Here is a 25,698-nt window from a genome sequence, read left to right as displayed (position 1 = left end):
TGTTGAATGAAATTTGACTTTAATTTGTAACATTCTCTAAACGTGAGTTTTCAATGGAAAAAAGTCACACCACCAACAGAACAGACTAAAGCATACTTCTTTCATCTGGCTCATCTCCCTGTTTTCCCTCACCCATCTGTTCTCCCTCATCCTGGTCTTTTTCTGTCTCTGTGTCTTCCCTGAACTCTTCCTCATCTCCTGTCCTGGTAGATGTTGATGGTATAGAGCTTCCCTGCTGTGACTGGCTACAATATATTAATAATAACCATCATGACAATAATAATGATAATAATAATAATAATTATAATAATAATAGCTTTAACAAATATGCCACATTAGTTTTAAATAATGGGCTATTAGGGCAACATGACTGGAAGTCTTGTCACGTGGATATGACTTATGGTAGCCTACAAAATAATAGCTATTTTAATACCTGCTGATTTTGTACAAACCACTTAAAAATAAAATGTGAACAGCTTTTAGGATTTTTCAATACGATTAACCCTCCTTTCTTGGCATTGTGCTGCAATTACTAAATCAATATACAATTAAGACAATAAAGAGACCAAAATTTATGTTGCCTAACAAAACCTATACAACAGAAAATGTTTGTCTTAACATATAGATTTGTATGGAAGGATTAGGGCCACTGGAAAAAAAAAAAAGTTGACTGATTTTTAAATTTTATTTAAAGGGTTAGGGTTAAAAAGTCAGAATTCTGACTTTTTTCTCAGAATTCAGTCAGAATTCTGAGATTAAAGTCAGAATACCGAGCAAAAAGTCAAAATTCTGAGCAAAAAGTCAGAATTCTTAGAAAAAAAGTCAGAATTCTGAGAAAAAAGTCAGAATTCTGAGATTAAAGTCAGAATTCTGACTTTTTTCCCATACTAAACTGAAATAAAATTTAAAAATCAGTTAACTTATTTTTTTTTCAGTAGCCCTAATCCTCTTCCGTAGATTTGCAATTGCAAACTCTACCGAAATTATTTGTAGCCTATGTGGTCGTCCTCACGTTATCTGTCATTGACTTGGGCTACAGTGTAAAACTTTCAGAATCAGAATCAGGTTTATTGCCATTGTTAGTGAAGGAGTTCACAAACTAGGAATTTTTTATGGTACAATCGTGCAACATGAAACATACAGGTGCTGGTCATAAAATTAGAATATCATGAAAAAGTAGATTGATTTCAGTAATTCCATTTAAAAAGTGAAACTTGTATATTATATTCATACATTACATACAAACTCATATATTTCAGATGTTTATTTTGTTTAATTTTGATGATTACAAATGACAACAAATGAAAATCTCAAATTCATCATATCAGAAAATTAGAATATTACTGAAGACCAATAAAAACAAAGGATTTATAGAAATGTTGGCCAACTGAAAAGTATGAACATGAAAAGTATGAGCATGTACAGCACTCAGTATTTAGTTGGGCCTCCTTTGGCCTGTATTACTGCAGCAATGCGGCGTGGCATGGAGTCGATCAGTCTGTGGCACTGCTCAGGTGTTATGATAGCCCAGGTTGCTCTAATAGTGGCTTTTAGCTCTTCTGAATTGTTGGGTCTGGTGTATTACATCTTCTTCTTCACAATACCCCATAGATTTTCTATGGGGTTAAGGTCAGGAGAGTTTGCTGGCCAATTAAGAACAGGGATACCATGGTCCTTCAACCAGGTACTGGTAGCTTTGGCACTGTGTGCAGGTGCCAAGTCCTGTTGGAAAATGAAATCTGCATCTCCAAAAAGTTGGTCAGCTGCAGGAAGCATGAAGTGCTCTAAAACTTCCTGGTATGTGGCTGCGTTGACCCTGGACCTCAGAAAACACATCACTGACTGTGGAAACTTTACACTGGACTTCAAGCAACGTGGATGAAGTGCCTCTCTTCTTTTCCTCCAGACTCTGGGACCTTGATTTCCAAAGGAAATGCAAAATTTACTTTCATCAGAGAACATGACTTTGGACCACTCACCAGCAGTCCAGTCCTGTTTCTCTTTAGACGCTTCTGACGCTGTCTGTGGTTCAAGAGTGGCTTGACACAAGGAATGCGACAGCAGAAACCCATGTCTTTCATACGTCTGTGTGTGGTGGTTCTTGAAGCACTCACTCCAGCTGCAGTCCACTCTTTGTGAATCTCCCCCACATTTTTGAAGGGGTTTTGTTTCACAATCCTCTCCAGGGTGCGGTTATCTCTCTTGCTTGTACACTTTTTTCGACCACATCTTTTCCTTCCCTTCGCCTCTCTATTAATGTGCTTGGACACTGAGCTCTGTGAACAGCCAGCCTCTTTAGCGATGACCTTTTGTGTCTTGCCCTCCTTGTGCAAGGTGTCGATGGTCGTCTTTTGGACAACTGTCAAGTCAGCAGTCTTCCCCATGATTGTGTAGCCTATAGAACTAGACTGAAAGACCATTTAAAGGCTTTTGCAGGTGGTTTGAGTTAATTAGCTGATTAGAGTGTGGCACCAGGGGCCATCAATTTTGAACCTTTTCACAATATTCTAATTTTCTGATATGATGAATTTGAGATTTTCATTTGTTGTCATTTGTAATCATCAAAATTAAACAAAATAAACATCTGAAATATATGAGTTTGTATGTAATGTATGAATATAATATACAAGTTTCACTTTTTAAATGGAATTACTGAAATCAATCTACTTTTTCATGATATTCTAATTTTATGACCAGCACCTGTATATGGAATAGGTAAATAAAATTATAAAAATATCTAAAAACTGTGGGTATACAGCATGCAATAAAATAGACTAATATATACACTTATGATAAAAAATATGGTTATAAAATATAAAAAGTAAAATAGCATCTTACAAGGAGACAACTAGTTTATCAGGTGACCAGTCGGCAAAAATGCTTGTTTGGTGCTGCTGAGTGAGACATTTTAACGCACAACAAAATGATTCTGCTTGATCTGTATATTACCTGGCTAATGGGGCACGGGAGAAGCAGCCTGTCAGCGACCGTTCCTGCTATCTGAAAACTGCTATGATACTGCGCATCTGGCATGCCCTGCGGGCGACCGCGCGAGTTCACGTGACAAAGGAAGAGAGATACAGTAGGCTGGTCGGCTGGTGGCTCATATTGGGGCATTGTTTCAGTCGTTTTTAATGGCTCAGGTTTTCAAAAGATAATTTCAAAACCGACCTCAGTAAAATCTTAATATATTAATAATAATAAAATAAAATAAAAAACAAGTTTCAAAAGGGCATTTTCTTTGAAAAAGGGCAAACTTCCTAGTGCTTTAGCACCACCTAGTGTCTATGTATGCACGCCCCTGACGTTACCCAAGAGAAGACGGGACTAATTTATAGCAGACACATGTTCTTCTTCAAGGCTGTAACTCTTTGACTGTTTCAAATATCTCAAATATCCAAAACGTACCAGAAGGAAGAGAAAAAGGCTTGCGACCCTAAAGACAACTAGGTTATAATTGTAGGACTTCTGCTGCGCAGTGACCGTCCAATCACAGACCAGATTCAGTGGCGCAGCAAATGTCCCAGACTCACTGATCGCAACGAAATTTGTTTTTTATTATTTTTTTACTGATTAACACTAAATTCATGAAATCACCGCAAACGTATTAGTTTTAGGTATAAATAATGATCCATTGATTATTCCTTGCTAACCGGATTTTTTTACTTTGATAAATTTTGTTATTTCTATAATTTTTGCAATGCATGAGGATGAATGACTGAATGCAATCAGCTGGTTTTTCCTTAGATTGAAAACTTTGAACTAATCTGATTGGATGGTGTGTTTGTTCTGTTTCTTTGCTTCGATATGACCTGTGTTGAATATATATGATAGAACTAAACTGAATTGAGCGGCAAAGACTGTTGGTAAGCTGCAACCCTCCAAATGGTTGCATCTGCATCATGGATCTCAGAAATAAATCCTGTTTTCCTACCCGTTCCAGTCTTTTCTCCATGAATTCCAGCAGCATGTTCACAGCCTCCATGTTGACTCCCATGTACTCGATGGAGCCCTGTTCCACCTTGGGGAGTAGCAGCACGTCCAGACACAGCAGCGGCAGGTTCCCCAGCAAATTCACAGTATGGCTGAGAACAGAAGGAGACAGAATGAAGAGGTGGGCCTTGGAGGGGAGCGGTGAGCGTGAAGCGTTATCATACCTGTGGAACTCCTCGCTCCTCTCCTCTCCATCTGCTCGGCTCATCAGGCAGTGTCTGAGGAGAGCGCCCAAGTGTCGGTACTCCGCTGCCTCCTCCTTCAATCACACACACATGGACACACATTGCATGAAGTCCGTTCATGTGTTCTGAACAGGGCAGTCATCTGTTTCGCCCTGCGCTATGTCAGCCTCATTTAGCACAAAGCAACATTACAGAGAGAAATGGATGGAGCAGAGCCTCTCCTGATGCTGGCCAGTTAGGCATCAGGGAAGCAGGACAAACAGGAAGTCTGACGTCTCCCCTGTCATCCTGGCCTCATTAGGATACAATTAAGAACAACAGTGAGCTTGCCAAAGCGTGGCTCTCCTCACCTCGTCAACCTTTCGTCGGTTTGCATCAAATGTGATGTTAAAAAGGATTTTCAGTATTTCCATGGCTAACTCCGTCTGCTGCCTGCTTAGCGGGGGCAGCTCCTCGGGTGGGACTCCCTCATAGCCTTTCCTGGCCGTCACCAGTGGATCTGGCCAACAGAGACACAGGGTGGCTTCTAACTGGTTGCCTGGGAAACAGGAGAGACAGGAAGCAGTAGAGGTGTCAAAAGTATTCATGTTTATTACTGCAGTAGAAGTATAAGTTTAGAAACATAAAGTTAGAGGATCAACTTTAGCTTTTTACTCCAGTAAAAGTATAAAAGTACCTTTTTTAAAACTACCTAAAGTATAAAACTAAAAGTAATGCAGGAGAAAATGTTACGGCCAGAAGCTTTACTGCTTTAAAGGAACAATTTTCTATAATTCTGGATGATAACTTCCTTAGACTTAATTTTCTTAGTTTTATAACTAATGGTAACAGAGTCACATTTAATTTTGCATCTTGTGGAAAAACTATTTATTTAGCTATGTGATGATCGGGGGGGATTTACCATTAGGCAATACTAGGCAGTAGCCTAAGGCCCCAACTATTCCTTATTTTTGCACATTAATCATGTTTTTTTATAAAAATCCTTTGGCTAAAATGCCATCAGAACGCTGATAATATCAAGTGTGTCTCAGCCCCCCCCCCTTCAGTGTCCACCACATGAATCAGTCCATTTGCTTCACATGTTCAGAAAGGTCCAAACAGACAGCAGTAAACCATTTGAAAACAAACGATACAAAGAGCAGTGTTGCTAACTTAGCGCTTTAGTCGCTATATTTAGCCCCTTTTCAGACCCCTCTAGAACTTTGATTTCTAAAAAGCTCCTAGCGCCAAATGTAGCGACTTTTTTCTGCTACTGGAGACTTTGGAGACAACATCTAAAAGCAGCGAACTCTGCTCTCCAGAGCAAGTAGATTGGTAACCCCGCCTCCTGCTCTCCTCTATCTTGTCTGCTGTCATGATTCATGCAGCTATTATTTCATCCAAATGAAAAATGGAGAACAGAGAAGCAGATCATGGCTTGTCTACAGTGAAAAGAAGGACTGGGTTATTTACTTTGGCCTTTTTGGAAACACAGGAAGGAGCAATCAGCTAAGTGAGCTTAGTGCTTGGAAAAAATCTTTCATTCCTTTAGAGACAGCATGAAAAGTAAGCTGAGAACAAAACATAGAGAGGAAAACAAGAAGAAAAGGGACAAGAAGAGAGGGACAAAATCTAGAACAGATAATGGATCTCTATTCTATTAACATTTCTCTATAATGGGTCTGTTCTATGTGTTGTCTTCTCAATTCAGAGAGGCCCCCTGCCTACATTTGCCTAGGGCCCCAAATTTCCTAAATCTGCCCCTGTAAAACCTGAGGTTCACTATAAATAGGAACGGATTCGGTGAACGCCATTCATGCACATCACTGGAAAGCAGGACGCTGAGATGGAGGACTTGAGAAAGTGTGGAGAATTCCAACATTAACAGAATGTCCAATAAAACACACAAAGTACCTTGAGACCAATATCTTCTCATTATCTGTTTTCTTTTGCTCACAAAAACTCAAAGAGCTTTTGGTTCCCTCATAGTAACAATTTCCACTTCTAACTTTACTTCTAAGTTGGATCTTATCTCGCCAACTATGTTTTAACCTGAGAACAATATTTTTTTACTTTTCCACCTCTGAAAATCAGTGCAGGCAACAGTAGGCGTTCGGCTGAAAGTCAAAAATTTTGAGGTTCACATTTGAAAGGCTGCCTTGGAAAACAACAGAGAATTACCTAGAAGTTTGATTCCATGAAGCTCCTGGGCCAGCTGTGCACGGACATCCACCCTCAGCGCCGTCAGCAGGAAGGTGAGTCGCAGATCAGAGAAACGGACCTGGAGAGAATAAAAACCAAATGAAACAAGCCGAATATGAAACTGAAAAAAACATTTAGAATAACATGTAATGATGTTTTGATGTTTAAAGAGGCTATTTGGTGGTTTTATGTTAATTTTACTTCCTTAATGTTTGTTTCCAGAAACGGATTAACTGTAGAGTCAGCATTTTATAGGTTTACAGTAAAAAAATCTTTTCCCATAGGTCCTCTCCTGTTGAACCAACTACCAGTTTTAGTCCATGAGGCAGACATCCTGTCTACTTTTAAGGCTAGACTTAAAACTTTCCTTTTTGATAAAGCTTATACTTAGAGTGGCTCGGGTTATCCTGAGCTATCTCTATAGTTATGCTGCTAGAGGCTTAGACTGCTGGAGGACATAGGGACCCATTTTTCATCATTCTGCTTCATTCTATCTCTATCCTCCCACTCTACAGAATCTGTTAGTTCAATCTCTAACGTTCTGCTCTCTCTGCTTTTTCTCAGAGTAGCTTCATCTGGTCTGTTCCTGTTTGGCTGTGACTCCATCCTGGAGAGAAATATCAGCTGTGCTGCTGCCCTCAACACCTTTGTTTCTAGATGTTGGAGCTTGGCCTGTTTTTCAGTGTAGTCCTGTTTCTCTGACTGTGACTAACTGGATGTGCTCTCTTCATCCTCTGACATGGGAGCTGGCTCGGAGCTCGTCTGCCTGGCTGTGTGTTTCCTGGACGGGGCTGCCTGTGGAGCTGGTTGACAGTTGCCTTTTGTATCTATGCTTCTTTTTCTATGTCTGCTTCTGTCTCCTTGAACCCCAGTCGGCCTCAGCAGATGGCCGCTCACACTGAGCCTGGTTCTGCTGGAGGTTTCTTCCTGTTCAAAGGGAGTTTTTCCTCTCCACTGTCGCTGCAAGCATGCTTAGTGTGAGGGATTGCTGAAGAGTCAATGAGTCGATGCAATCAGCTGGTTTTCCTTAGATAGAAAACTTTGAATCAATCTGACTGGATGATCTGGTGAACTGGAAAGTGACCTGAGATGACATGATGTGAATTGGTGCTATAGAAATAAACTGAATTGAATTGAAAATAAAATTCAGTTTAAAACACATTTTAAATGTCTATACATGGAAGAAGGTTTTTATTGAGCTTCTCTACCTCATGGTTCCAGGTGGGACGTTTCCATTGCTTAAGTCTCTCTGCTACGCCGGTAATGAGGTGCAGATCTGCTGCTACCACCTGCCAATTAATCAACAAATAAGCTCTTCAACTTTCACAGATTCAAATCGAAAATCCAAGACACGAAAGATGCCACAGGCTGACCTGTCCGCTCTCACTGTGGAGCAGGATGTTACAGATGGACTTCAGAGCCTCAACAATCACTTCTTGGTCAGGGTTTTCTGAAGGAGGGGGGGGCTCCTGTAGCAGCGCACCAGGATCTCCATCCTCCAAATCAGCCGCTTTAGAAGAAAAACTGTTTATTAGCATAACAACATAGCAACATTTATTGAACCTTTATTTAAATGCATTCTAACTGAGATCCAGGATCTCATTTCCAAAAAAATAAATAATAAAAAATTACAAGGCAGGAACAATTAGAAATAATGAAAACATTTATGTCAAACGTAGAAACTTTGTGTATGAACAGAAGGATTTTTGTCTTAAAGGAAAAGTCTGGTCAGCGAGGAATAATCAAGGATCATTATTTATAACTAAAACTAATAGGTTTACAGTGATTTAATGAATTTAGAGTCAATCAGTAAAGTTATAAAAAAATTTATCGCGATCACAGAGTCTGGGAGCGGCCATCTTTGCTCAAATATAGTAACCCCTCCCTCCTGCCATCTTCTGGCAGTAACGTCACGGTGCGGTGAGCCTAGCGCCATTCTCCCCGCTTTACAAGCAGAATCAATGGGAACTACTAGACACATCTGCAATCAACAACAATTATTTAAGATTTCCAGAGGACTTCACCATTGAAATTCACCAGAGCTATATGCTGGTGAAAATTCTCAGTCATCCAGGTCAGAGTCATTCCAAAAAAATTTAAAACAATCCTCTGGACTTTGTTTCCAAGTCTGAAGACGTTTCTTCCATCCAGGAACATTTTTCAATTCAAAATGTCAGAAATAGTTTTGAGCTCCAGGTTTTATCCAGCAGCCCAACAAGCCTTGTTTAGAAAACATGCAAATAGAAACAGATGAACGGGTCCACCCCTTTGGAATGGGGGTCGTTTGGCTTCTTTTGTTAGCCTGCAATGCCCCATACTTGTCTATGTCTCTGAAAGGGGGGTTGTTAAAAGGAATTTTATTCAGCCAGTCCAACAACCTCCTGGTTGGACTGTTTCAATTTGTATGTTTTCTAAACAAAAACAAGGCTTTGTTGGACTCCTGTATAAAACCTGGAACTCAGAGCTATAGTGAAACTGACAATGCCCACGTGCATGGAAGTTGGATGCTGGAATACATCGGGTAAAAGTGAAAAAAAGAAAAATCAATAATTTCACCTTTCTGATCCTGCCAGAGGAAAAAAAAACACGTAATATGTAGCCAACATTTGGAAGAAGAATGTTTCAAGATGACTTGGATAATAGGGCGTTGTGACAAACACCAGATACAGCACTGGGACTTGATCAACAGCTGATACCGCACCGTGACGTCACAAACCAGTAGGTGGCAGTAGTGTTCTTTGACAAACATGGATGCCTCCAGTAAAGCACATTCACATGAAAATTAGTCTGAATTAAAAACAGTTATTTATTGAACAGGATGGAATAATTTCAGATTTAAAGAACTTCAGAAGTTTCTCCATTAAAAGACAAATAACTCCTGTTTTTTATCAGACTGTTGTTCTTTTTATGTTGCATCACTTATTAGCATTAAAGAAGATTAAATCTTGTTCATAAAGTCCTTCTCCGTTTGAAAATGCTTTAAAATCCTTTGTTAGTTTAATAAATGGATTATCCTGGAGCTCCTCCTGTGCTATAGTACCGTCTGATTGGTCTACGTTTCTGTGATCCAGTACAGAGCGTGCATGCCTTCCCTCGGTCAGGGAAGCCATCATTACCTTCATCACATCTCAGTCAGGAGACAAATATGCCTTTGAGGTGTTATTGTGTCTTTCTTAGAAAATGGGAAGCGTGTTTTGAGCTCCAGTTGGAAAGCCACCATTATGTCAGTGACAAACTAAATGAAAAGAAACCTGCACCTCTGTGTCTGGGGTATCACTGCATGTAAACCCATCACATCAAGCTCTATGTCCACTGTTCTAGAGCGCCGCCAGGAATCTGGGGCCCCATGAAAGACACTGACCTCCCCCCCAAAAAAAACAACAAAAACACCAAAAATTGATGCAAGCTTTAACACTGCTATACAGATGGCAAGAAGAGCATCATTAACATTTTCAATGTCATTGTTACTTTACAGTTTCAATGAAGGAAAATTATACTTATACAAAAGGTAACTACACATTAACTTTCAACTTTACATCCAAATCATCCTCTCAAAATAATACCAGCTCATTTAGAACAAAAGAAATGATGTATCTATGTACACATGAAAAAAAAAAAAGGTTTTGCAATTTGAAAATATGTTCCTATTTAGTCTTCAGACAGATTAAAGCAAATAGGACAGATTACTTTTAAGCTGGCACTGAGAATTTATTTTTCCTTCATGAATACATTTAATTGTAATAAAATGCATGTATTTTTGCTTTAGCTGTGTCAGCCTGCTCATGGGATCTGATGCACCATGCAGGACCTGTCTAGAGTTAATCTAAAGGTCTGCATGGTCTGTAGCAATTGATGTTCTCTGTTCTGTAATAGCCTCATCATCTGCAGCCTCCTCTCCACTAGTTTAGGTGGCCTTCCACTTCCTGGCTGTCACTCCAATCACTCCCACTGTGTGAAGATACCACTGAAAGCACGTCAAACCTGATGCTAATGGGGGCATTTAAGATATTGAAAGGCTGAATAACATCTCTCTCTTATCTTAGTGGAGGTTTATTGAGAATTAGGAAGGAACATTTTTTTTGCAGGGTTACCTGGCCCATGATGATGACTGGATTATGAACGAAACAGACTCCCTAAAACATTAATCTTGGATCGATGTGCTGAATGGATCTCTGTACTGAAGCAACTGACCTACCGGACCCACGACCACCAAGTTCATTATAGGTGTTAAACAAAAGGGAAGGGTAGCTGAGGGCATGGTTTCTAAAGGGACACAGTTCAATATGAATAACCAGCACTTTGTGGCATATTTCAGGTTTATTATGTTTAAAATGTTTAGAGTATATATCAAATGTGTATTTAATTTGGGGGAAAATGGGCGTTGCTTCGTGATTCTATTGAAAATTCAAGATGGATCTATAGAGAGATTGGGAGGCATCTAAATATAACAAGAGGATTTATGCTGCATTTTACTACACATATTAAATGTGATATATACCTCAGTGTACTTCTTATCCAAATATCCAGCTTTTTTTTTTTTTTTTGTTGCTGTTAACTCATCTTATACTTACTGACAACCAGAGGTGTTAAAATTATTAATGTTCATTACTGAAGTAGAAGTATAAATCCTGCTGTTTAAAACATTTTTTGGAAGTTAGAGGATCAACTTCAGCTTTTTACTCCAGTAGAAGTGTAAAATTACCATTTTTAAAACCACTAAGTATAAAAGTAATGCAGAAAAAAACAGTTAAGGACAGAAGCTTTACCTTCTACCCTATTAAATAAAAAAAAAATTCTAAAATTCTGGAAGATGAGTTCCGTAGACTTAATTTTCTTAGTTTTATAACTAACGGTAACAGAAATTGTCTGGATGAAACAAATTATTTTGATGTTTTTTATTTTTTTATACCAAGAGTCCATAATAAAAATGAGCTTAAACGAAACAAAACTAACGAGTCTATTTTTAAATGTAAGGATTAGAAAGTAACAAGTTGTAGCAGTATAGATTTCTTCTTAAGGTAACAAGGTATTTGTGCTTTGAGCCACTTTTAAATGGCCACTGTGGTAACCAAACATATTTATTACACTATCCATCCAACATTCATCTCTGCCATGGTTAAAATACACTTTTTTCCCTCTCTTCCTGCGGTTGCCATTGGTAACCATTAGAGGACATCGATCAGCTGCTACTATTAGTTTATCAAATCTGAAATATATCTTTATCGTGCACCACTGTTGGCATTTGGGTGTATGCACTCTTTTAGTATATATCCCACCCATTCCTTGATAAATCAGACCTTTGCTCACCAGCACCACAAAAAAACTGAAAAAAAAAAAAAACAGGAAGACAGCAGCAGGTTTTTTTTTTTAAGCAGGTTGTGTTCAAAGTTCTTAAAAAGCTCAGTTGAATTCAGGAATGCAAACAGACAGACCCCTCCTTTTCCGCTGGAGATCTTTCTTTCTTGATTCATTAATGTTCTATAAGAGTGAGCCTCTCTACCATCAACTCTAAAAGAGTTTTGATGTTTAAAGGATAGAGCTGCTCAGCAGAGCAGTGGGTAGCACTGCTACCTTGCTGCAAGAAGGTTCAGTTCGCGGCCCGGGGTCTTTCTGCATGGAGTTTGCATGTTCTCCCTGAGCATGTGTGGGTTCTCTCCAGGTACTCCAGCTTCCTTCCACAGTCCAGAAACATGACTGTTAGGTTAATTAGCTTCTCTAAATTCTCCTTAGTCTCTGTGTTGTCCCGGAATGGACTGGTGACCTGTCCAGGGTGGATCCCGCCTCTCACCCATAGACAGCTGGAGATAGGCACCAGCACCCCTCGCCACCCCACTTGGGATCAGCATGATGGAAAATGGATATTTAAATGGAAATCACTTGAGCTCTACTGATAAATCTGAAGCGGGGTACTGCCTCTCCCTCCTGCCTCCTCCAGTCCTAATCCAAATCGCTGCAGCTGCCTCCTTTCTCCTCTAATCCGACAAACAAGTATTCCAAGTATTTGTGAAATCGGTACAATATTTACCAAAGTAATTAAAATCATGGAGCCACCAAAAGCATAACTGGGTTTCTGACCTGGCATTTCCTTAATAAAAAAAAAAACTGCATCAAGACTTAAAGGGGTAATAGAACGCAAAACCTAGTTTCCATTGTCATAGATGAAAAACGATAGTTCAATGGGTGAAATGGACGTACAGAGAAGTTCAAACCCCATCAACACCTCCTTTCTCTGCAAATCTCACAATTCTAAACTTCCACCATAAAACGGGTGAATTAAAACAAAGCGAGGTAGATGGAAGACAGCAGCTTAGCTGTTTAGCCTACAGTTGGGTTTACTTCTACAAGAATTATAAAGCAGACAGTTACTCTACTGAAAGTGAGCCAGAAACACGGGTGGAAATGCAGCGTTCCAGGCTGCACGGAGAAAGGGGAACATTTTCACAGTCTTCCCAAGGATCCGAAGACTCAACAGGCATGGATTATTTTTGTCTATCAGAAGATCCATGCAAAGTTTGATGATCAGCTGTTCATTTGCTCTACAGCTTTCAAGATCTTGGACAGTTCAAAGCAGGATTTGCCAAACTTCTTTTACTGAAACGAGGGGCTGTTCCCTCCATAAGGCCATCACAACCGCAAGCTGGAAGGATGATTCTGTCGCTAAGCTGTTGATAGCAATGCTAGCATATCCATGGTGACCAGATTTTAGTTTGGGGCTGCATGGGGGACCATTGTCCAGGCTACCATCACCAGGTCACCGGTTCCCCGGTTTCTGGACCAGCCCCAGAACTGACGGTCAGTTCTGCTTCACTGCAGTTGACCAAAATCATGGACGATTTAGAAATTCCCCCCAGACATTTTTTTAGGTCTGAATAGTAGGACATGTGCGGTAAAAAGAGGACGTCTGGTAACCCTACCATATTAACAATTCAATGTTTCAGTGAGTGAGTGCTTGTTGCTATGATGCATCTTTGCTCAGCAGCTTCGCTCGTTATAAACCAACCAATCAGCTCACAGCTCATCTAAATATTTATGATCATACCATGAAAGGAAGAAAACCTGTCGTTTCATTCTAGGGCTTTTAACCAGGCTGCATTAGGGCTCATAGAACAGCAAATATGCCATTTTCAGCCCAACCAATGTTAGACACCCTATTCAGAGACCTTAAGGACCAAATACCCTATAGAATCATTCTATCACCCCTTTAAGATAAAATATTAACAAAGATGATATCTCTTCTGCTTCTTCTTCTAAAATTATGTTTCATACATATAAAAAGTCTCATTATATAAGCTCCATCTGATATCAGAGATCTGATTGTTCCTTATGTTCCTAACAGAGCACTTTGCTCTCAATCTGCAGGTTTACTAGTGGTTCCTAGAATTTCTAAAAGTAGAATGGGAGGCAGATCTTTGATAAAGCTTAAAGTTAGAGTGCCTCAGGTTATCCTGAGCTATCTATGTAGATACGGTATGCTGTTATACCCTTAGACTGCCGGAGGACAAATCAACCGGTCCCTTGTTGTTTTAAGGAAATCTACTCTTGTAGGAGCAAAGATGCTGATGCCACACACGCTTCTTCTATCTGTGGCAGCCTGACTATGGTGGTAATAGAAATAATAACCAAATAATAATAATTACCTTTGCTCTCCTCCAATAAGCCTTGATTAGTGTGAGCAGGCTGGTCAATGGCAATGCCTGCGTAGCGGGCGAGAGTGAGCATGGCTGAGCGGCCGATGAAGGGATCCAAGCAATGCTTGTCTCTGGTCAGGATTCGAACCGTTTCTAGACACGCCAGCAGACAGGAAGGTTGCAGCTCTCTGTTAAGGAAGTTGAGCAACAGCTCTCCCAGATGCTGTTTAACAAAAACAATCAAATCAGATGTTAGAAGTAGCAATCGGCCACAACCTTCATTCTTATCGTTCAGAAATAACCAAAATAAAATCCTCCTACAAAGTGAAACTTGAATCAGATCAAAAGGCTTTAATAGAAACACTATGCAGCAGAGGAAAAGTATTTGCTCCTTTAATGCTGGCGAATATGGAGATAAATATTGCCATAGGATTTCATTTCACAAATTATCATCCAGTTAACATGATAATATAAAATAAAACATAAAAAATATACAAATTTGTTAATAACAAACTTTTCTTTTTTTAATCTCAGAAAAGAAATTGCTGTAAAAAAAAATATTAATTTACAAATACATATATGAAAAATAAACAATGGCTTCACACGCTAAAGTTGATCGAGATGTTGTTTTTCTTTGATAAAAAAATAATATTACATTTTATTTCAATTGCGCCTTTCTGGACACTCAAGGTCACCATAAAAAAGATAAAAACACAATTGCAGAAACAAAGTCTAAACACAGAATAAAAACCATTATAAAAATACAAAGGCTGGGAAATTAATATCAAAGATAAATATAAACAACAATTTTAAACGTTTTTTGCGTCTCATGCAGCAGGATATGATTCTGAACAAGTGAATCACAACCTGAACAAATAGAAAAAGCTGTTTAATAAAAAAGAAATGCTATTCAAACCAACCTGCCAAATATTAAAAGTAATTGCACCTCAATTAAAACTGTTTTGCAAACTAGAGCGGGCCAAAATGTATCCAGAGTAATAATGAAGACCTAAATCCTGTTATTTCAAGCACTGGATGGCAGCTGACGCCTCCAGCAGGTTTAGGTTTTAGGCACAAAGATTTTTCACTTAGCTCCCAGTTGCTTAGCATAGTTGTGTTTTTTGTTGTTGTTCTTTTTTACATAAAGCAAAATAAAAATATTATAAATACAAACTGAAACAGAATTAATGTAAAAAGGGGGCAAATATTTTTCTTCAGTCCTGCACATAAATGCACATAAATGAAAGGATGTCGCCATACTCGGCAGTTTCCAAGGTCCTGAGTACAAAACATAGAGAGGAAAACAAGAAGAAAAGGGACAAGAAGAGAGGGACACAACCTAGAAAAGATAATGGATGTCTATTCTATTTACATTTCTCTAACTGTAGAATGGGTCTGTTCTATGTGCTGTCTTCTCAGTTCAGAGGGGCCACCTGCCTGTCTTTGCCTAGGGCCCCAAATTTCCTAATTCCAGGTGAGAGTGAAATGTAGTTCTTTCTGTAAAATTGACAGACCATAGTTGCCACAAATGCTCAGCCATGTCTTTGTCCAAACACGTCGTCTCCTTTTCTTTTTAGGACTTTCAGCACAAAATTGCACAAATAGCCAAGGCATGGCGTTTCACTCTAGTCAGCTTCATATTCCTCTTCTACTCGTTGGGCTTCTGAATAGAAGAGTCCGAGTAGCGCCATCTCACTGCGGAGCTGAGTCCCACCTGGTTTTTAGACGTACAGCGTGAGCAGGTACATCGCATCAAAGCGTTGGATCGCACAGTGTGAGAACAAACACGGTGAACTGTGAACTTTTAAACCCTGCGGTTTCTTTGTACAGTGTGAGCTGTAGCTGCGTGTAACAATTGAAAACATCGTACAGTGTATGCCCGACTTTAGGGGACCAGCCAAGGACCCATCAAGGAAAGTGGGGAAATTTTGAACTACTACTGTATAACAACTAAGATCATCTTGACAATTGGTCAAAAGAACTCACATGCATTCACACCGATAAAGACACTAACTGTGTGCTTGGCTGCTATAAAACATCCACAAAACTGATTCTGCTCAGTTTTATCGGCTATAATGAGGAACTAATGAGCAATCAGTTACTTCTTGGGCTTCCTTCTGAAACACAGACATCTCCCAGCCAAAAACCGAGACCAGGAGCTGGTACAACACAGCTGCTAGAGGGTGAGCACCCTGAGAACGGCCTCCCACATGCTGAGGGGGCAGCAGACAGCAACCCCACTGGAGGCTGGACTCAATAACAGCTTTGACTTCATTTAATAAAGCAATCATCATCATCAGCATCTTTTTCTCATTTTTTCCCAGAAGCTTCGGCTGCATGTGGTCTTAGCGTTTTACTAAACTGTTAAAAGATAATAACTAATGAATCTGCAAAGGAACACAGGTTTAGTTCATCGGAAAAAGCAAAGCAGGATCAGGTCCAGATTTTAACCAGAACCTTGGTCTTGATGACCCTGTCTGTTTTCTAACGTCGTCAAACAACCTCTGAGGCCTTCAGAAAACAACTGTAATAATTCTCAAATTGAATTTAACATACATTACCTCTATTTACTGAAAACCGGAGACAAATTTTGCAGATGATTTTACTCAAACATATCAGATTAAAGGGAAATTATTTTCATAAGAAATACAGGACGCAGTTTGTCCCTCGGTGGATAACCTGGGGCGTTTCGTCTCTCAGTTTGCTTCATGATACATTTTGTAGCTTTGCTTCCTGACGCACCAGTTAAGCAAACAGGACAGAAAAAAGCAAATGACAGAAATAAAACAAGATATTACCAGGCCCTCAGTGGAAATCCTTTTATTGAAACGATCTGGGTTGTTAAAGTTACTTTACCTCTCTTTCCTGATTGTCTTCTCTGCTGAATGTGAAGCACTGGCTCATCTGCAAAAAAATAAAAACAGCAACATTTAGTCTGTCTACTTTTAAGGCAAGGCTTAAAACTTTCATTTTTGATAAAGTTTATAGTTAAAAACAGAAAGCTGTGTGCTTAGTCGCTGGGTGTGTAGAGAGGTGAGTGGAGTTAGAGCGTTAACAGCCTGATCTAGCAGGGGGGGATTTGAGTCTGGATAGAGGTTTCCCCCCTTCCTCTCTTATACCTTATCCAAAAAACTTAGGTTGTGCCGAGCTATTTTTTTTACATGTGCTGCTATAGGCTTGAACTGCTGGAGGACATAGGGACCCCTTTTCATCATTCTGCTTCATGTTAGTTCAATCCCTAACTTTATGTGCTCTCTTTCATCCCTATTGACATGAAAACTGTCTCAGAGCTTGTTTGCTTAACTGTTTCTTTCCTAAGCAGAGCCACTGGAGGAGCTAGTGCGCCATTACCTATTCTAACATACAAAGTATCCCCAGTCGGTCTTAGGTGAAGGCTGCTCCCAATGGGACTGGTTGTGTTTCTCTATTTTTCCACTCTGCAGAATCTGTTAGTTCAATCTCTAACGTTCTGCTCTCTCTGCTTTTTCTCATGGTAGCTTCATCTGGTCTGTTCCTGTTTGGCTGTGACTCCATCCTGGAGAGAAATATCAGCTGTGCTGCTGCCATCAACACCTTTGTTTCTAGATGTTGGAGCTTGGCCTGTTTTCCAGTGTAGTCCTGTTTCTCTGACTGTGACTAACTGGATGTGCTCTCTTCATCCTCTGACATGGGAGCTGGCTCGGAGCTCGTCTGCCTGGCTGTGTGTTTCCTGGATGGGGCCGCCTGTGGAGCTGGTTGACAGTTGCCTTTTGTATCTATGCTTCTTTTTCTATGTCTGCTTCTGTCTCCTTGAACCCCAGACGGCCTCAGCAGATGGCTGCTCACACTGAGCCTGGTTCTGCTGGAGGTTTCTTCCTGTTCAAAGGGAGTTTTTCCTCTCCACTGTCGCTACAAGCATGCTTAGTGTGAGGGATTGCTGAAGAGTTAATGAGTCAATGCAATCAGCTGGTTTTCCTTAGATAGAAAACTTTGAATCAATCTGACTGGATGATCTGGTTGAATTGCATGTATAAAGTGACCAGAGATGATATGATGTGAAATGCCACTATAGAAATAAACTGAAACGAATTTAACGCTGAGCTGAAGAACTATAATGAAAAAGATGGACCGAGACAGATAACCGTGAGCATCATCAGAGGCACTTTTACCACTGGAGCTTTGATCACTAATTCAGAAATGCGATATTATACACATTTCATTGAAAGGTCTGGTTTTTCCATTAGTGTTACAGAAAAATAGTGATTAGCTGATTTTATATAGTCTTAGTTTACAAACTGATGCTTCCTCCTTTGATTTCACACAAATGAATCAGAGCAAACAACCCCTCCTCCTCCGCTTAGTCCCATTTTTACTCCATCCGTGCAGGCTGAGCTCACTGACACATCCTGTCTAAGTGCACTTAGGTGGAAAAACACTGTTGTTATAACTTTGAATTGATTTTTGTTTCATTCAATCATACTAATATGGCTTGTTTCATTTGTCTATCTTTCTATTCAATGTGTATTTTATGCAATGTTCATAGTCAGAGCCCTTAGAAAATGCAGTCTGGTTGAAAGTGAGGAAAAACTGGACCTAAGGTCCAGAACAGATGATTCAGCTGATTTGTCAGAAAGCTTTGTTACCTTCAAACCTAAGAGCTCCTTATTGGGCTGGATTTGGTGACTCTATTTGTGTAGCCGAGAGTCTAATCCAATTGCTGTCCAGATCCACTCCCACACAGACTCTGGCTTACAGAACCAAACCCAATAAGTGGATCAGCAGCAAGAAACCATAAGCAGCAATGTTTACAACAGGAAGGTCCTGCGGGGGCTTATTGCATGAAGTGTGCATGTTCACCCCTAGTAATATGCAAGTTCTCACCAGGTATTCCAGCTTCCTACCACATTTGCATAAGGGCCATAGGCTTACTGCCCTCTACCCTCCACCCCAGCCCAATGCCACCCTGGAAGGATAAAAAACAATCCACTGGACTTTCTTTCCAAGTTTTAAGACGTTTCTCTTCCATCCAGGAAGCTTTTTCAATTCAAAATGTCAGAAATAGCGTTGAGTTCTAGGTTTTATCCAGCAGCCCAACAAAGCCTTGATTTGGTTTAGAAAACATGCAAATAGAAACGGACGAACGGGTCCACCCCTTTGGAATGGGGGTCGTTTGGGTTCTTTGACCTGGATGACTGAGAATCTTCACCAGCACACCCTGAGAGGAGAACCCAGAACAGAAAGGTGACTAATGAACCTGGTAAGGGAGAATTAATTTATTTGATTTATTATTATTATTATTGTTATTTTTTTGGTGGAGGGTTTACGGCACTAGTGGCTCATTTTTTGGACAGTAGGCTGACAGGAAAGTGGGTATGAGAGAGGGGGACATACATATGGCAAAGGACCAGGTTGGCCATGTCGAGGACTAAAGCCGGGCAGACACTGCAATTTTTTTTACCCTATTCGGGCTGACATTCCAGTCATGCAAAAATTATTCGATTGGTCCAACTTTCAGACTGATCGTGCGTTTTGCGTCATATAGTGAACAGGGGTTAAGAGGGGCGATCAGCCTCTCTCGACCACTTCCCCATCAGGAATCTTAAGGTCGGGGAAAAAATCAAACACGTTGTTGTGGGCAAATCGCTCAGTGGGCAAACAAGGATTCTTCTTCTTCTTCCTCTCAGATGAAAACCCAGAAGCATAGCGGGGGTGCAATGAGTGAAATGGAGTTCTTTCTGTAAAATTGACAGAAAGATAGAAAGATCTTTTCTTTTTAGGGCTTTCAGCACAAAATTGCCCAAATAGCCAAGGCAGCGCGTTTCACTCCAGTGAGCTTCATATTCCTCTGCTACTGGTTTGGCTTCTGGATAGACGAGTCCGAGTAGCGCCATCTCACTGCAGAGCTGAGTCCCACCTGGTTTTTAGAGGTACAGTGTGAGCAGGTAGATCGCATCAGAGCGTCGAGTCGCACAGTATTAGAACAAACATTGTGAGCAGTGAGCTCACACTGTACGATGAAACCCTGCGGTTTTGTTGTACAGTCTGTCCTGTAGCTGCTTGCAACAATTGTAAAGAATCGCACAGTGTAAGCCCGGCTAAAGGCTCGTACATGGGTCGTGTGCTCTAAACAAAGCGCCCCTTAGATTTATTATCAAAAATGTTGTAAATATTCACAGAAACATATTTAAAGTTTTTACATTTCTATAAGAATTTGTTTAGCCTAATCTGATCCATTGGATGGATGTATTGTTCTTCTTGTGACAAAGTTAAATGAATGGAAATAATAACGACATTGACAACGGCTGCAGCGATTTATCGGCGCATTCCTGGATGTGAAAGCGATCTTATGTACCATCTTACCTACCTCTGCTAAGGTCCCAAAATCTTCCATTGTCAACACCACATCTTTTATCTAGAAATGAGAGCACAGCCTCATGGGCAGATAGACATAGTTTTATTGTTTCATTGATGCAGTTTGTTGTTTTTCAAAAAGATATGATAGAAATATTGAAGGTGTATAGAGATCTGATAACAACCGACATGGTTAGAAAACAAAAATCAGAAACAGCAGGTCAGGTTTGTTTAAGATTGGTGATTGGTTGTCAGCCAGACACCTCCACCGTGCTCCTCTGATGAATACAAACTGACACAGCTTCTAGTTGAAGCATCTAATTAGAATTTCATTTGATGCAAATGCAGAAGTATAAATAATTACATTTTAAGGACCTGAATTTTAACAAAACAAAACAAAAAAAAACATCTGAAAGTAGGGGTGAGTATTGGCAGGTATGTTGCAATACGATACCCGTCACGATACGATATTATCACCATACTGCAATATCACTCGATATTTTTCACAACAATCAAAATTAAACGTATGGATAAACAGCGTCTGTCGAGTAGTGGAGGGGGAGTTTCCGCGAGGAGCGTATCGAGGCTTGTTTTATTTGGGGGAGGAGCCAAAATAGATGACCTTCCAAGCCTGGCTACCCCGCCAGACCACGTGACCGCTTCAGGAAGTGATTCAGCTCACCTGGAACTTCGACAGGCATCTAAACAGCCTCAGTGTTCAGTCAAGATGTGGGAGTTTGTAGGAGAGTTGCTGTCAGTTGGATAGAGTTTGGATAGATTCTAATAATAGATCGGTTGTTTTTCCAACCAATCTATTTGGTTAAAACTAGTTCTATTAAACAATGTAATAAGCAAAATCTGAGCAAGCCACTGGTTACAGTTGTAACATGAGTCTTAAGTAGTATTGCTTTCAGATGAGCTGTCATCTTGCTAGTGGCGTCAGCTTTAAGACATTGACTTCCATTCCTGAGGTTGTTGGTTTTAAACCCATTTCAGACTTTTGAAAGTTGCGATAAATGTAACAATTATTTTGGCTAATGTTACTAATTTGTATTGGTTTGCCCCAGTAAAAATATAGATTGGGTAAAAACACTGCCAAATTAGAATGATTGGATTAGCCAAAAGATTGGTTGAACACATAACGTCCAACCCGATTAAACCAGAAACTGTGGGAAAACTATTTGTCGGGGTTTGGTTAAGGTTTTGAGGACCCAAATGATGAGGCGAAGAGGCACGGTTGAGTTCTTGAAGAATTAATTGAATAACTGAGGCAGAAAATCCAAAAGCTAAAGTACAAAATAAGTGGAACCAAAAACCAGACAAATTCATGGAAAAACAGGAAAACATGGGGAACTGCACAGGGAGAGTTTATATGGGAGACTAAACAAAGACTGGACTAATGAGCTAATTGGGAGCAGGTGTGAACAGAGGATTCTAGAAAGGAGCTAGGGAAAAGGGAGACCAACACAAGAAGGCAACAAAAAAAAAAAAACCTAAGAACTCAGATATATTCAGAAACCACCACAAAATAGGAATTAAACCAATAAAAATAGAAAACAAAGAAAAATATGGATTAAAGTGAAAAGAAAACTTAAACAGAACCAAGACTGTGACACTATTACGTTTGAATAAAAACGAATAACACCTTTCATTTTGCTCATTGCCTGACTTGCACTTTCCCTGTCTGCTTGAGCTTATTTCACAAAAAAGGCAGAAAAACAGTGAACCTTAAATGATTTTACTTTTCTAAGACATTTTGCACACAAAAAACAGAGTGTTTTATTACACACACGAATCATTAACAACTTCAAAGGAACTTAAATGGGAAAAAAAAAACAAGAAAAATATTGCAAAAAATCCCAGATTATATTACTAACTGTAGTTCTTCACTCCACCAGTAGGTGGCGACATGTTCACATGAAGCTTCATGTACTGTGGGGATCATTGAAGCAATTTGCCCAAACTGTTCAAAGAGGCTTCATCTCACCGTCACTAGACATTTTTTTCAGCTTTCAATATTAAACATCAGTTATTTTGGTATCCATGATCTTTGGGGGTCCCACGTCTTCCACCGAGACTACCTCAGCAGAAATGGCGCTGTGCTACACAGCAAAAGGGCTCCATGGCACCATCTACCTGAGTGGCGGTGCAGAGATCATTTGCCTCATTGTTTTATGCTAATGTTTTTTTGTTTTTTAAAGGAAAAGTCCGGTGAGCAAGAAATTATCAATGGATCAATATGTATACCTAAAACTAATATGTTCGCGGTGATTTAGAGTCAATCAGTAAAAAAAAATAAAAACAATGACTTTGGTCGCGATGATGTCACGGTGCGGTAAGCCTAGCGCCATTCTCCCCTGATTTACAAGCAAAATCAATGGGAACTACTTGACACATCTGCAATTAACAACAATTATTGAAGATTTCCAGAGGACTTCACCATTGAAATTCACCAGAGCTATAGTGAAACTGACAATGCCCATGCATGGCAGCTGGATGTTGGAATACATCAGGTAAAAGATTCCTGATCCTCCACTGACGAGTTCGTCGTTGGATTGCCAACTTGAAGAGGGAGGATTTGCCATCGAACTTCTGGCCAGAGAAAAAACACGTAATATGTAGCCAACATTTGGAAGAAGAATGTTTTCAAGATGACTTGGATAATAGCGCGTTGTGACAAACACCAGATACAGCACTGGGACTTGATTAGGGCTGCAACTAACGATTATTTTGAAAATCGATGAATCGGACGATTATTTTTTCGATTAATCGATGAATCGGACACAAAATATTTTTTTTATATTAACCTCTTTATTCCAAAATAAACATTTTAGACAGAACAAACAAGCACACAAGTACAGGTTGCTCATTAACTGTACTGGTGCTATATGAAAAATAAATGTGTTAAAACTATGCAAACTTACATGAGAAATGTAGCTGTACATCCACAAAATATAGGGTACTTTGTTTCATAAAGCGCAAAAAAAGACATTTTTGTTTTTAAAAGCCCCTAAGGGGTTCAAACAATAGGCCCCCCCATTTCAACAAATGAGTTTTTTTTAGACTAGAAGAGTTCTGCCTTTTAAGACAGGAAAGTATAGCAGTTAAAGTTGCTACTTAAGAAAATACTTAACCATAGAGATAAAAATAGCCCTGTGATTCAAATTATAAATTGTATTTGGAATAAAAATGAGAGAACTAGGGGTGTTAAAAAAACACATCCTCCAAAGACAGATATTTACATGGGAATGTGGCAGATAATTAATTGACATATTACTGATCTTGCTGGATTTTATTCTGCTTTACTTCCATAAATTGCAGGATCTTCTTTACTTTCTTTGCCAGAAGATTTAAACTTTAAAAGCCTTGCCCTCATAATTTGCAAATTTATTTATTTATAAAGAAAATATAAACGCTGCTTAAGCTAATTCAAATGAAATTAAAAGTAAAATAAGTAGCCAACCTTATCACTGTCTGTAACCTACTAACAAGCTAAGGAAAGCATCAGATGAGCTATCTGAGAAACTAACTTACGTTTCCCCACTTTAAAATGAAACAAACATGGTTACTCATCCTGCTGATGAGCTCTCTTCACTGCCATTGAAGGCTCCAACGTGTTTTCTTTTCAGGTGCTGCGTCATAACAGTGGTGCTTCCGTGCCATGTTCATTTGTTTTTTACAAAAGTTGCATGATACGACTTTTTTCACTTTACAAAGCGCAGGCTATTTTAATTATTGTGATCAATTTGCGCCGTCAATCCCGGGGCATGCGCGCTTCATTTGCAGTCTGGACGCTGAGGGTAAACTCCTCACTAAAATCCTGCGGCTCGGACTGCACGCTGAGAGGGATTCCTGTGGGAGAGGGAGAAAGGCGTTGGGATGGGGGAGGCGCCCCACGGCAGCAGCTGCCGCTGGAGGACAAGAGTAGGAACGATACATGCTTTCACGTAAGAGTCACCAAAAGCCGCCAGTGACACCGTAAAAAGTCGCCAGATTTGTCGCTAGTCGCTTTTTAAAAAAATAGTCGCTGGAGGGGTCTGAAAAGTCGCTGAGTTGGCAACACTGCAACTGCGGCGCTGACTCGCTCCGCCATATTTTTTTTTCTTCCCCGGGATGACGGCGGCGGCGGATGACGCATTAATCGCGCGACACAGCTAATCGATGATTAAATTCGTTGCCAACGCTTTTAAACGTCGATTTTTATCGATTTTATCGATTCGTTGTTGCAGCCCTAGACTTGATCAACAGCCGATACCGCACCGTGACGTCACAAACCAGTAGGTGGCAGTAGTGTTCTTTGACACACATGGATGCCTCCAGTAAAGCACATTCACATGAAAATTACTCTGAATTAAAAACACTGATCATTTATTGAACAGGATGAAATAATTTCATATTTAAAGTATTTTTAGAAGTTGGTATTCTGAATATGAGCGGACTTTTCCTTTAAAAAATCGATACTAACAACTAAAAGATCGATATTGCATCGGACAGCGCAAAATCACGATATATCACCAAATCGATTTTTTCCCCTATCAGGAAGGCATAACCAGGAGGAACCCACACAGCCTCCTGCAAACCCAAAGGATCTATCAATGGCTCCATCAGCCCACTGAAGGTGTCGGTTCTGTTAAACTTCCACCATCACAGGTGGGAGACTGCACTACATGAGCAAACTGTTCCTGGAACAGCTGAGCTGGGTTTAAAATGTGTTGCCTTCATGCTCTATGGTTCATTTTGCAGCTTTTTCCTCTGAAACGATATTTAAGGAACTTCTACAAGCAGCTGAAGACCTGCTGCCAGCAGGACCGTGTTTTACCTCTTTGTTGAAGCTCTGTAACGCCACCAGGGCCCTGTCTTGCTCTCCTGCCTCCATTTGCTCTATAATCCCAGGTAAATCCATGCCGGTGCTGTGATGGGAGAACCGAGCCGCTGTCAGAGCTAGATGCGGTCCTGCTTGGTCCGTCAGGCTGCAGATTATATCAGAGGCTACTGGCTGACAGGGCTGACCAATGACAGCATGATGTCTGCATCCTGGATCCATCAGATGCGATTAGAACAAACAGGATTTGCTCAAATCAAGTGCTGCGTTTAAAGACCCTGGGAAAGACGGAAAACAAACTACTGGGTTATTTTTTCTATTTGCATTTCCTAAAACACTATGAAGGACCAACTCTGCCATATTTAAAAATAAATACAGAAATAAATAAATGCTCAATAAATGTATAAGCATACAATTAATTGCCAACAAAAAAGTGAGACATAAATGTATATAACTCTTAATTAGCTTCTTTATTTATTTGCCTTTGTAATATTTACCTTATTTATTTTTCTGTCCTTTATAATCTTCAACTTTATTTTTGTATTACTTATATTTTTAA

General features: G+C 39.9%; 1 protein-coding gene across 1 annotated transcript in view; it reads right to left on the bottom strand.

The window, feature by feature from the left end:
- The window catches only part of ric8a (RIC8 guanine nucleotide exchange factor A), a 44,342-nt gene extending 18,929 nt beyond the window's left edge, over window positions 1–25,413 (bottom strand). Inside the window, exons 1-9 of the mRNA XM_038301112.1 lie at window positions 25,137–25,413; window positions 16,844–16,891; window positions 13,997–14,210; window positions 7,733–7,869; window positions 7,568–7,648; window positions 6,339–6,438; window positions 4,529–4,716; window positions 4,158–4,252; window positions 3,935–4,085 (exon numbers count right to left, since the gene is read on the bottom strand). Coding sequence (XP_038157040.1) covers window positions 3,935–4,085; window positions 4,158–4,252; window positions 4,529–4,716; window positions 6,339–6,438; window positions 7,568–7,648; window positions 7,733–7,869; window positions 13,997–14,210; window positions 16,844–16,891; window positions 25,137–25,361 — 1,239 coding nt within the window. The 5' untranslated portion in view covers window positions 25,362–25,413. The remainder of the gene's footprint in view (window positions 1–3,934; window positions 4,086–4,157; window positions 4,253–4,528; window positions 4,717–6,338; window positions 6,439–7,567; window positions 7,649–7,732; window positions 7,870–13,996; window positions 14,211–16,843; window positions 16,892–25,136) is intronic.
- Window positions 25,414–25,698: the final 285 nt, after the last annotated feature.

Source organism: Cyprinodon tularosa, unplaced genomic scaffold (genome assembly GCF_016077235.1).
Source record: "Cyprinodon tularosa strain WSP-4 unplaced genomic scaffold, ASM1607723v1 ctg461, whole genome shotgun sequence".
Lineage (NCBI taxonomy): Eukaryota > Metazoa > Chordata > Actinopteri > Cyprinodontiformes > Cyprinodontidae > Cyprinodon > Cyprinodon tularosa.
This window is presented reverse-complemented; position numbering and strand designations above follow the sequence as displayed.